General features: G+C 40.6%; 1 protein-coding gene across 1 annotated transcript; it reads left to right on the top strand.

The window, feature by feature from the left end:
- The first annotated feature begins 456 nt into the window (after positions 1–456).
- On the top strand, positions 457–12807 carry cygb2 (cytoglobin 2). The gene is made up of 3 exons (XM_070923549.1): positions 457–656; positions 10084–10315; positions 12643–12807. The coding sequence occupies exons 1-3, from the start codon at positions 457–459 to the stop codon at positions 12805–12807; spliced, it is 597 nt and encodes a 198-aa protein (XP_070779650.1).
- Positions 12808–12957: the final 150 nt, after the last annotated feature.

Below are 12957 nucleotides of genomic sequence, written 5' to 3'. Positions count from 1 at the left end.
GAACAACAGCAGCATCACTGACAAGCATCTCCCTCGCTGGGGGAGAGAGGGAGAAAGAGAGAGAGAGAGAGGTGGGGAGAGGAGAAGTGGAAAGAGTGAGGAGAAAGGAAAAGAGAGAGAGAGAGAGAGCAAAAGAGTGAGAGAAATAAGTTTTTAGTTGGAGGGAGGACAAGCGAGGGAGAGTTTGGAGTGAGAGAGCGTGGTGGGTGGCAGTGGGGGGATTGGGAGCTTCATTTTCCCTTTTCTTTTATCGGCTGTGAGTGCCGCCTGCCTCCTCTCTTCTCCTTCTCCCCTCCTCCTCTTCTTCCTCCTCCTCTCTGCTCCTCTTCTCACCCCGACTCTCCTCTCCCAGCTCCCGCCGTGGGGTCTCAGCTTTCCGTCTCCCTCCCCCCCTCCCTCGCTCCCTACCTCCCTCGGGCCCTGCTGGGAGCCTCCGGGCTGCTGCGCCGCAGGAGGATGTCTCGCAGGGAGTCTCCGCCGCCGCCCTCGCCACCTCCACCTCCGCAACTGCTGGGAGTGCGGAGAGGAGAGGTGGAGTGCGAGGATCGTCCGGAGCGTGCCGAGCCACTGTCGGACGCAGAGAGGGAGATCATCCAGGACACGTGGGGGCACGTCTACAAGAACTGCGAGGACGTGGGGGTGTCTGTGCTCATAAGGTGAGTTTTGTCGAGATGTGAAAGCTGAGGATGTTTTTGTCAATGTGAAAAACAAATTTATCTCGTGTGTAAACTTCAGAACAGGAGATCAGTGAATACATTACTTACAGTTGAAGGCTGTGTGTGTTGTTGTAACGCCATCAGTTCAGTTTCCCTGCTGTTTGTGCTTTCTATGTCTGCTCTGTTTGGATATAAATGCTTTATTCTCACAGTGAATCCTGGTACTTTCTATTCATTCTCTGTGATCAGTCCAGTGCATCCTTAATAATTAGTGTTTGGATAGTAAAGTGATGGGATCTCTCTTTGGGATCTCTTTGTCCTCTGTCCTTGGCTTTCTTTGGTTTTAGGATTATACCTTGTTTGTATTTGCATCAGACACATAATGAAGGGCACATGAAGACAAAGGGAGAGAGATCTTTTCATCAACAGCAGAGGTGTCACTATAACCAAGAAAATCTTCAATGTGACAGTGAGAACAAAGTCGCACAGAATTCTCCTGAAATGTAATTGTAAAAACACATCTTTTTACAATTTCAAAATCATTGTTTATTGTACACTGAGAAGCATTTCGAGACATGTTTGCTTGACTTTTCTCTCTGCTACAACATTAACGGCTCTTATGATTGGTAATAAAGTGTTTGACTCTGCTGATGTAAATGGAGATTTACATTCTATAAGGTCTTTCTTAAGGACCTCACTTTTTTGTTGCTGGTGAATGTCCAAGAGATACAGAGATCACATGCACCAAATGAACCTGGTATCCACCCATGATCCCTACAAAATAGTGGCTGTTTTGAATTAGACTGAAGTTCTCCCCAGATTTTGTCCTCACATTTACCACACCAAACTCTCACCTAATCTCAGCCATCTGTAACCTCAGCCTCAACACAGTCATTTCCAACTTCACACAGATTCATCTCAAGGATTTTACCTAAAAATTACCATTTTTATTCCAGTTAGTTTGGACAATCCCAGCACTTCTGGCCGCAACCCTGCATTAACTTTGCACCAAACACAAACCCAGGGTGATGATTTGCTACTCAGCACATATGTTATTGTTGTGTATCAACATGCACATTATGTAAATGTTTGGAATTGTCATCATGTATATCTATTATCTATTCATCTTATCTATAAGTCCCACCATGTGTTGAGGCAATAATACACACACACACACACACACACACACACACACACACGAAACGTAAAACGAAAGAGAGTTCATGGTCTCTGTTCTCGTGTACAGTAATAAGATGGGTCAGCAACAGATCCTGACACATTATGTAGTAAACCCAGTGACAACAATAATGCAGGCTGCATTTTGCATAGGCCACACACACACACATACACACACACACACACACACACACACACACACACACACACACACACACTATGTTCTGCACCCATTCCCTCAATTTCTCACCCATAACTGAGCTGTGACAAGTGTAGGGAGGGAGGGAACATCGCATTCCTCCCTCATCTCAAGATGTCTCAAGAAGAAATACTCTATAGTCCACTTCTCCTCGCACTACAGTATGACAAGACACCCAAAGTCTTTGAGATTGTGAATATGTTGATATGTGCCTTGTGCATTTACATTTATCTTGGGTAAAATTCACGTATAGAAGACCGTTTATGCCTCATACATTTTCATTTTTGGATGTACTGTAAGCACCTTGTTCTCACATTATTCACGGCTCTTGCTCAACCATTGCTACTGTCTTCTTAAGCTGTCAAAACATATCCATAACCATAAAATCTAACATTTTTTTTCCAAGAGCCTAATCTTCAACAGGCAGTAATTCTCTGGAAGCTTCACTGCAAAGTGTTGCAGACCAACTGGATGTAACAGGGCACACTGTGTTTTTCCTGCTTCTTTTAATTTTTTTTTCCATATCAAAGAAGAAAGACTTGATTCGTTTGAATGTCCCCAGCTAAACTGTGTTACACTGAGAAAGCCCTTAAGGGTTTGATGAAATGGACAGCGAGTTGTAGCCAAGGAGACTGATGTGAGTGAGACAAACTGATTTTCGGTTTGGGGTGACGAGAATCCCTGAGGGAGAGACTGAAGGGGGCACAGAGCATCTTTGTGTGTGTGTGTGTGTGTGTGTGTGTGTGTGTGTGTGTGTGTGTCTTGTGCTCTTATCTGTGGATGACAGCAACAAGCTTTGGCACTTCACTGTCTCCCTCCATGCCTCGCTATCCGTTTTCTCCTCTGTCAGTCCTTTCAAATTTCCTATATATCTCCCTTTCCCTAATTTGGCATATTTTCTCCTCCCCTGATGAAAACATGGCATTGTTCTTCCTCTCAAATCTCAGTTGGTTGCGATGACCATCAAAATCAATGATGCCAAAGCTTCCAAGCACATTACATATCCAGGAATTTGTTTTGCTGACTCTAGTGTAGATGCATATTGACAACCTGGAGCTTCTCGTAGCTAAAGAGCAATAGAACACACGTGTCAGCAGGGTTCAAGACAGACAACGACAGAATGTGCTCAACTAATGATTAGTTTCATCATGGATTTAATCATACTTAGCACCACTCACAAATACCAAACCAGGAACAGCCATCAGCTTCAGCCTGCATTTTCAAGAATTCATTATATCCAACAGATTGTTGCAGGAATAATTACACATTTCTTGCTGAGAGTTAGACGAGAAGATTGATACCACTCATATCTGTACAGTAAATAAGAAGCTAGAGCCAGTTAGCTTAGCTTAGCTTAAAGACTGGAAACAAGGGGAAATGGCTAACCTGGCTCTGTCCAAGGGTAACAAAATCCATCCAACAGCACCTCTAAAGTTTACTACTTAACACGTTATATGTTTGTTTAATCCGTAAAAAATGGATGTGTAAAAGCTGATGTTAGCTATTTCTATTTAAGCTATTTCTTGGCTTGGAACAGTAGCTTCCTTTACTCTCTCCTGTTGTCTAGCAACCTCATGGTGATGACAAGAAAGGAAGTTATGGTAGCTTTAGAGGTGATAGTAGGTGGATTTTTGTACCTGTTTCCCCCATGTTTCCAATCTTTATGCTAAGCTAAGCTAACCAGCTGCTGGCTGTAGCTGCATATTTACAGACAAAGAAAGTGGTATCGATCTTCTCATCTAACCCTCGGCAAGAAAGCCAAGTGTCAATATTCCTTTAAGAAATTCCTCATTGCCTCATTCAGCTGTTTGTCTGTTGTTATTTTGAATTTACATCCCAAACAAAAAATGATTTAGTTTGCAGAATGCTAGAAAATAGTAAATAATGCCCATCACAATATCCCAGAGTCAAAGGTCAGATTGCTTTTGTCTAAAATCCAAAGATATTCACTTTACATTCATATAATACATGAGAATGAATAGTGAGAGTTTGGCATTTTTGCTAGATAAAACGCATAAATGCTAAATCAATCATCAAAATTGTTGAATTTTCTGTTGATCTCCTAACTGATTCAACCGATTGCGCTACATTTTCATGACTCTACATCTGTGTGATTCACAAAGAGTATGATTATCAACAGTTGGCTGACAGTTCCTCAGTTACTTAACACAACCTGAGGCTGACACCGGGTCAAAGCCTTGCACGGTTGAGATCAGTGCACAACATCCCCCATGTGAACACGGATTTGCATTTTCATGTCAATCCATGTGCCTGGCTGCATGGAGAGAATAGACAGTGACAATAGCCTCAGTTGATCTCACCAATGCGTACAAATGCAATTGCACCAAAGAGTGAGAGCGCCCCAGGCGTCAGCAGAGCAGTACATATGGCAGTTTTGTGAATACAATCAAACCCTGCATACTTTGACTGCAATAGTGGTGTTGTAGTGACAGTACTGACGGGAAGATTCTAGCACATGTTCACCCAGCAGAAGATGATTAAGTGTCACAATGAAACAGAATTTTGAGGCACTTTCACTTGATTCATTTGAGGTATTTCATGTTGTATTTATAGCAGAATGTTGGAGCAGGATGCACAAATGGGATTGTTTACTGTAAATTCTTTGTGGCACCTGTTAAGGTGATCGTCAGTGATACACTTACGGGGCTTCCACACATAAACTGCAAGCGTGACATTGTACAGAGCAAAGCTGTTATTTCCAATAGATAGCACAGCTGTACGTGCCATTGTAACGCGCACTGCTCTGTAGTTTTCCACCAGGTTTAGCAGCCCAGAATTCAAACAAATTGAACTTGTACCTCAAATGCACAGCAAATTTTGCTGTAAAAAATGGCGATAAATAGATTTTGTGTGTCTCTGAATTCCTTGTGTTATACAACTCTAGCATGGCAGCAGAAAATATCTGAGATGATGGAGATACCAGGTTGGAAAATTAACATACACACACGTAATTGTTTGCATACCTCTTCAGACTTCAGCCTTTATGATGTAATTGTCAAAAAAACATAAAAAACCTAAACACTCTACCCCACGCAAATGATGCTGAAGTAACAGATAGATCAACAGTAACTTAGATACAATATAAAATCCAGAACGTATAACATGACAAAACATGTAGAGAAAAGGAAGAAAACAAGACAAGAGTCCACAGCCATGCTCGTCAATCTGTGCACACTGCACAGCAGTACTTTGAGCTAAATGCTTACATCAGCATACTAACATGGTAACACTGACAATATGAACATCCTTAGGGGTATCTTCTAGGAATGTCATTAGTTTTGTAGGTATGTAGTCATAGAGTTGTGAACCAGATGTCCTTGAAGTTTTGGCAGTGAGGCTCAAGGTTGTTCGTGGTACTCCAAAGAATTATAAAAACCCTTCCAGTCTAATCAAAGTGTGATTAACAAGCCCCACTAATAGTGCTGCTTTGGCTTTGATGACTTCATTTAAATGCAGAGGCAGGTGCAAGAATGTGCTCAGAGCTGTCCACGTGGCAGAACTTGCAGCAGGTCCATAGCTAAAGAATTAGTGATTTATGCTTACACCAACCTGAGCCTGCCAGGCCTGATAGAGGGGGTTAGAGGGTAAAACAGAAGGGTTAGACAACTAGAATTATGTCTGACCAACTGTTACTGAAATGGTCACAATCTACGCTTCTGTTCCTGAGTTATGGTGATGAATAATGGCCAAAAACTGCTTTGTGAGATCACAGTGACCTTGACCTTTGACCTTTGCCCACCAAATTCTAATCAGTTCATCCTTCTGTCCAAGTGGATGTTTGTGCCAATGTGTAATGACAACTGCTCTCCTCATTTAGGCTTGACTGATTTTGTTTATATAAAAAGATTAGTGAAGATGGCCACAGGTTTTGTACTGTTAATGTCCTCCACCAACAATGACAACTAAGATCTTGGTTTCAGATATTATGTAGTTGATAAATGATGGTTTTGATTGATAAAAAACATGGTTATGGTATATTTAGTGTTAGGCAATAAAACATGTGGTCATACAGTGGGTCAGGTGACATGACCAGGAAGCAAACCACGAATGAGTCAGTGTAATCCTTCAAACTGGCTTATTTTATTATTTTAACTTCCTACAATATTGGTAAACCATTCAAATCTTCAATTCTAAAGCGTCATGGAATCCAACGATGATAGTGACTTTTGGATGCTGAAACACCAGATCAAGAAAAAGGTTTCCTGTACCAGGTGATGTGCCTGTTGCATATATTATTTTAATGCCTTTAAACCACGCCTTGACTACAAGGGATTAAACATTTATCATTCTAACACTAGAAGACCGGCACAGAAATAACTATTTTCTCTTCAAAGAAATCATCAGAGCAGCACTCTGTTTTCTTAAAGCGCTGCAGTTAATAACTTTGGTGTTCAAACAAGAGCTACTAGAAAGTCTGCATTATTCCTGTCATCAAGGAAAAGAGTGTGTACGTATCGTGACAGCTGGTAGAGCTGAGCCAGGAGTGCTACAGGCAAGCCGAGCCTTTGTAGGCCTAGCATGACATAGGATCTGGGGGATGTGGATGTAGTGTAGCAGGGCTGCCAAGGGCCAAACTCTAACTGGGAAATAACTGTACTAGCAATTGTAGTCAGCTGGAGCACTGACAAGATATAAAGTGGGTCAGAGCAGAAGTGTGTGTTTGTGTGTACACATGTAAATCCATCTGTTTTTCAGTCAGTGTTTGTATGTATGTCTGTAGATTTATAACGCTCTGTGTGACAGTTATACTTTGCATTGTTGTCAGTTAAAACTGACAATATTGTCAAATTCCTCACATATCCCTTTATCTAAGCTCATGGAAACTTTTTTATTGCTTTGGCATACACTCTTTCCTCTCTCTTACTGTGCCGCTGAGAGCTCACAGTCGGCTGTGATGAAAACTGTCAAACCCCTGAGTCAAAACAAATCTTCGTAACTAGAATCTCACAAGGCAATTTACATTTTCTTTGTTTATCTCTCCTCTTACATCTACCAGGGTGGTTTAAGAATGGAATTTACTACATCTGCACCTAAAATAACTCTCATTGTACACAATGGGCAGACCCTCAAACACAATCCAGACAAGACAGACACATCTGAGATAAGTGTCATTTTCTACCACATCACAAGTCTGTAATGAGTTTTGAAAAGCTCTGAGTTGAAGCTTGGCAAAGACAAGTTATTTTCACTGTTAGACAACAGTTTAAACTGTTCTTCAGAGAGGATGTCAGGAAAGGTTGGCTATACTACTTTAATTTTTACTTACTTTCTCATAACCAAACCTTACAAGGGTTTGCTTTAAGCCACATTAGGAGCATTGCTCTACAGATGTCTGTCTGTTGGTCGGCTGATCCACCACCAGACTGATGGCTCGTCAACGTTTGGATGGATTGCAATTAAATTTGGTCCAGATATTTATGGTCAATGAAATATGACCCAGGAAGTCTTGTTGGAGAGAACAGATGAATGTATTAAATGCTTATCAGAAACCATAACACTGCACAGCAGTTCATAACACTCACAGGATAACTCTGGAAAATTGTCACGGCGGCAACTGTTTTATCTTTCTTTGGGACAATTGCAAGGTAAACAGTAGACATACAATGTTATAGTAATAGTTATAGTATTACTATAACATTATAGTAAACTACCAGGAACGTGCGGTTGCTTGAATGTGACTGGCTAACGAAGTGTTGCTGGATGACGTCGCATTACAAAGCATCAAAAGTTGAGCCTGGTTCAACTTTTTTGCAGGACAACCCTGTATTGTCTTGCCGCAGCACCCGCACTGCGTCAACAGACTGGCCCCTGAATGAGAGGGCTACGTTTTTTTATATGTAAGGCTAAACTTCGTCTGATTGTGGCCATAGTCTTGTTAACATTTGATGGAATTCAAAAGAAAAGTTGGCAAATTTATTGTTAGTAACAAAGAGCACCATCATGGCATTTAAACCCATTTCAAACATAGATGTTGTTTAGTAAATATGTTGGGAAATTTACATTTTGGTCTCATGACTGAATAAACACCCGATTCATTTTTACATTTCAGTTCAAACACTACCGACATGGCATTAGTCTGAATTGAATGCTGTCAGATTAAGGTAAATGGTACAGTCACATGGTTATATCTAAACAGATCAAATAGACGTCTGCTGCTTTCAACAGTGATCACTGATTAAAGCTTGATTTGATTCATTTTGTGCAAGAAGACAAAACGACCATCCTGTGCCTGTCAGTACATTTCAATAGAGTAACAGTATTTATACATGAGTAGGACATTGTGAAAAAATATTATACAGCTTTTTTAATCTGCTTAATACTGTGCCTTCAGTAGGTGTCTTTCAGATTGATCCTCTGGCATAAACAGCACCAGACATGCTTGCAAATTATACTCCACTTTTCAGCACACCTGCATCCAATTACACTCAAAGGGTCTGATCAATCTCAACTTTCAGGCCTTCATCAATGCTCCTGCACTGTAAAGGATTCTGCCAGGCTCCTCCTGTCACACTGATGGTGCCGAGCTGGATGACTTTTGTCAAAAACCTATTTACTAAGGAAGAAAATCACAAGAGATTGATTAGAATTCATGGCATCTGCACATTCAAAGGCTTCTTGTTTGCCAACTGACTGAGGGTCATATTCTGATAATAAGTGTCACGAAAATGGAAAGAGAGTGACTTTGTAGCCTCGGCCCATTTGTTTCTTGGGTAGATAATTATTTTTCAAGCACAATTCCCCACATGCTTTGATTAAATGCATGCATGGTTCTCATTATGACAGGTTTCCACAGGCTTTATTGTGGTCTTCTGATGGGATTTGTCCCAGTTAAGCCTAATAGATGTCAAAGCTGTCTTGTTGGGTATTTTTGCAAACAACAATTCACAAATAGATAGTAACAATAATGTCTTTTCTTGTTCGTATAATGTGCTTGTGGTGGAAATTCCGATATTTTTAAACCTGGGCCCTATTTTTACTAGTTTTGGTGTCTAAATGAATAATTGTGGTATCCAAAAGTTTTGGAATTGGTCCAATAGATCCGTGAATGGGCTGCAATGGCTGCAACAAATGTGAACCTCATGGTGGCGCGAGAGAAAAGTCAGAGGATCACCAAAGTCATTTGGATACATCCTCTAGGGATGATCAATATCTGTAATTTTGTGCCAAACTGAGAAGATGCTGAGACATTTTACAGGATAAGTGAAAGCTTTCATCTGCTGATAGCGCAACCGGAAAAATCACCAAAGTTACTAGGATTCATCCTCTGGGCACCATGGATATTTTTACCAAATGTCATGGAAATCCATATAATGGTTGTTGAGATATTGCAGTAAAAGTGAAAGTGTCAAACCGTTGGTGGCGCTACAGGAAAAGTCAGAAGATCATTGAAGTCATTTGGATTCATCCTCTGGGGAACATGAGAGTCTGTACAAAATGTCATGGCAATCTATCCAGTCCGGACCAAAGTGGTGGACCGACTGACTGACACTGCCATCCCTAGATCCTCTTGGCATGGCACCAGAGCTCTCGCCACAAGACATTGGCATTAAAGGATGATCAGGTTGCTGTAGATGACCCATGTGTCCTATAATATGTGTTTGTGTTTATTTAAGTGAACCTAGCCGTGCATTCAATATTTCACACTTGTGATTTGTGTCAAAAACGTATGTCATTTTCTGGGACGTCAGAGAGTGTGTGGCAAGCCATTTTGCATCATTATGTGCCATCATCACAGACCCTCATGTAACCCTGACAGTTGGGCCACTGATTCATACTTAATGAATGAATGAATCAATACTGAATTTGTTGTTATCTGACTTGAAACTATATGAATCCATGAACTTTCGTACTTTTATAACAAATGGCTGGGAAAGTGGCACTGTTCAAGCAAGGAGAGGAAAAATAGTTGGAATGGGGAAAAATGGGTACTTGTAATTGCACTGGTTTTGTGACTTCTAGTGTTGCTAAAAAAGCTATTTTTCTTTCATGTTTTCTAGTCTAAAGTGATCTGTAATGTTTTCGCCTCCTTAGGTTCTTCGTCAACTTCCCATCAGCCAAACAGTACTTCAGCCAGTTCCAGGACATGGAGGATCCTGAGGAGATGGAGCGAAGCAGCCAACTTCGGCACCATGCCCGCAGGGTGATGAACGCCATCAATACTGTAGTGGAGAACCTCCATGACCCGGAGAAGGTGTCGTCAGTACTGGCCCTGGTAGGAAAGGCCCATGCTATCAAACACAAGGTGGAACCCATGTACTTCAAGGTAACTTCAAGGAATAATCTACTATCTGATACTATTTGACTTTTGTACATTATTAATCTGTGATGTTCAAGAGTTACCTTATGATGAAGTATATAAGTCTCTCAGCCTGCCACATTCTGCTTTACTTTGGTCAGGGATTTTCTATATTTCCCAGAATTGTCCTCAGCAACCCTTTAAGGTACAATGCCACAGAGGTGTAGGGGTGCTGTTTCACTGCTAGGAGATGTGTTGATTTGTCATTCTGGCCACTTGATTGGTGTACCCATGGAGCAAAGTAGACTGTTTGTTGGACAAGTAGCACAGTCGACATGTTTGAATGATCAAAGCACCCAATAGTAGACATTTCTACATTACCAATCTAATATTACAGGGGATTCTACCGCCTATTTAAAGGTACTGAGGCCAAATGGCTTTATATACTTTAAACAGTAACTTACAGTAATGCCAGGGTGAAAAGCTGTAACCCCCGCAACAATGATATCACACTGTACTGACTTACTCAGTCACTCACTGAAATGTCAGATATATGAATTACAAATCTGTGTGAAAAACACACATAAATGTTAGGGGTAGAAGATCACAAATGTAAAGTATTTTACGCTATGCTAACACATAGAAGACTTACAGAGAACAGTGTAGCAGCTTGTAGTTGTACAGAGAGGTATACAAACTGTAAGAAAGTAGTTCAAAATGTCTTTACTATAATATACAAAATAGTAAATGAGCAATGATCATGAATCCAAGACATGACATATGACATTCATCATTAAAAACAATTAAAGCTGTCATTAAAGTTACAAAGTTAATAAATGTTAAGGTCATTTCAGGGCACTGATTACCTGTGGAGACAGAAATGACAGAATCAGAATAAGGATCATCAAAAATGTTTAAGATCCAGCATTTAATTTAGACCATATTGTTGCATAATCTTCTATGTGAAACTCCAACAAGATTCCCTCTTCATCTGATTGAAGAGGGGAAGCATATGCTTCCTCCCTTCAAGTCTTTTGAATGTCGTCTGCAGTTGGTTCATAAATGCAGCTGTGAAGAGAACACATTACCGCCATTTAAGCATCCCTCGACTGGCTTCCGATTGCCTTTAGAAGACGTGAGATTTAATTGATCACTTTGTGAATAAATCATTAAATAGATTAGTCCCACTGTGTATTCCCTGAAATCTTTACCCATATGTACACGGGTGAACCCTGTACTTTTGTCACTTTCTGTCTTATCATGATGGTGGTATATCATTATTAGTGCTGAACCCATTATTGGTATTATTCGATAACATTGTTTTCTGATTAATTCATGATTTCTAAGTGGTTTATCACACAAAATGACAAAAAATGTTGCTGGTTGAAGACTTACTGCTTTTTTCTGTTATATCATTCTGAAATTTATAGTCTACTGATTAATAAATAATGAAAATAATGAATATAGCTGCATCCTTAGCCTAAAGAGTGCACCACCTTCTGAACATGCAACGTATTGAGCTTTAAGATCAATTCCTTGGAAATACTAGTTTGCCAAAACATTTCAACCACATCATGGTCATAGCCTTCCTTAGTGCATGGAGTTGCTCAGTTGTCATGGAGATGGTTTAGTTTGTTATCACGTGACCTAGGTATGGAATTTTGGTGACATGATAATGGGTGTTCATAAAGGGGCGCTAACAACCCCCCCATATATGACCACCTGTTATCACAAGACAGAAATTGATAAGATAAACCATCTCCATGACAACTGAGCAATCCCATCCACGAAGGAAGGCCATGAGATGTGGCTGAAAGCTTCAAAAACACCACTTAAATGGACCTTGTGTTGAGAACGTCTTTGCCAAAATGCAATTTATTCTTTTTGTTACGGATTTATTGCCAGACAAAAGTGAGAATTGAGGGTTGAGGTTCTACATGTCCCCGATTGTGCACTACAAATGAATAATGTTTCATTTCTGTAGCTTTAACACCACTGCTTGTCTACCACATTTAAATCACATATATACGTATATATCATGTCACATATATACCTACTTTTTCACTCCCTGCCTGTGTTGTCCTTTCTCTCTACTTTCTACTTTTCATTCCCTTTGTATCGCCTGTCCACCCACTGCTTTCATGTTTTACTGTTATCATTTTCAATTCTCACCTGCCTTGCCCACTTTTCTGTAACAGTGAATTGGATTCTTTATATTTTATCTACTGAGTACTACTTTTCTGTATTACTCTCTCTTCCTACAATCTGCCGTTATTTTTCATCTTTCTCATACCGTTTCCCTCTTTTTTTCTTCCATGTTAATCAAGTTTCTTTCTCACCCTCCTTCTTCCCAGATCCTGAGCGGTGTGATGCTGGAGGTGTTGTCTGAAGATTTCCCCGAATTCTTCACGGCAGAGGTGCAAATGGTGTGGACCAAACTGATGGGAGCAGTGTACTGGCATGTAACAGGGGCCTACACAGAGGTGGGCTGGCTCCAGGTCTCCAGCTCAGCGGTGTGAAGAGTTTGGAGGAAGAGGGGGTAAAAGAGTTTCAATTGCAAGGAGTTCTGTGAGGATGTTTTCACAGACATGGATGAGATTAACGTGGTAATCCGTTATAATAACTCTGTACTTTATTTTGGTGCTAAGCCTTCATTGCTGTGGTGTTTC

Source organism: Enoplosus armatus, chromosome 2, assembly GCF_043641665.1.
Source record: "Enoplosus armatus isolate fEnoArm2 chromosome 2, fEnoArm2.hap1, whole genome shotgun sequence".
NCBI classification, from domain to species: Eukaryota; Metazoa; Chordata; class Actinopteri; order Centrarchiformes; family Enoplosidae; genus Enoplosus; species Enoplosus armatus.
This window is presented reverse-complemented; position numbering and strand designations above follow the sequence as displayed.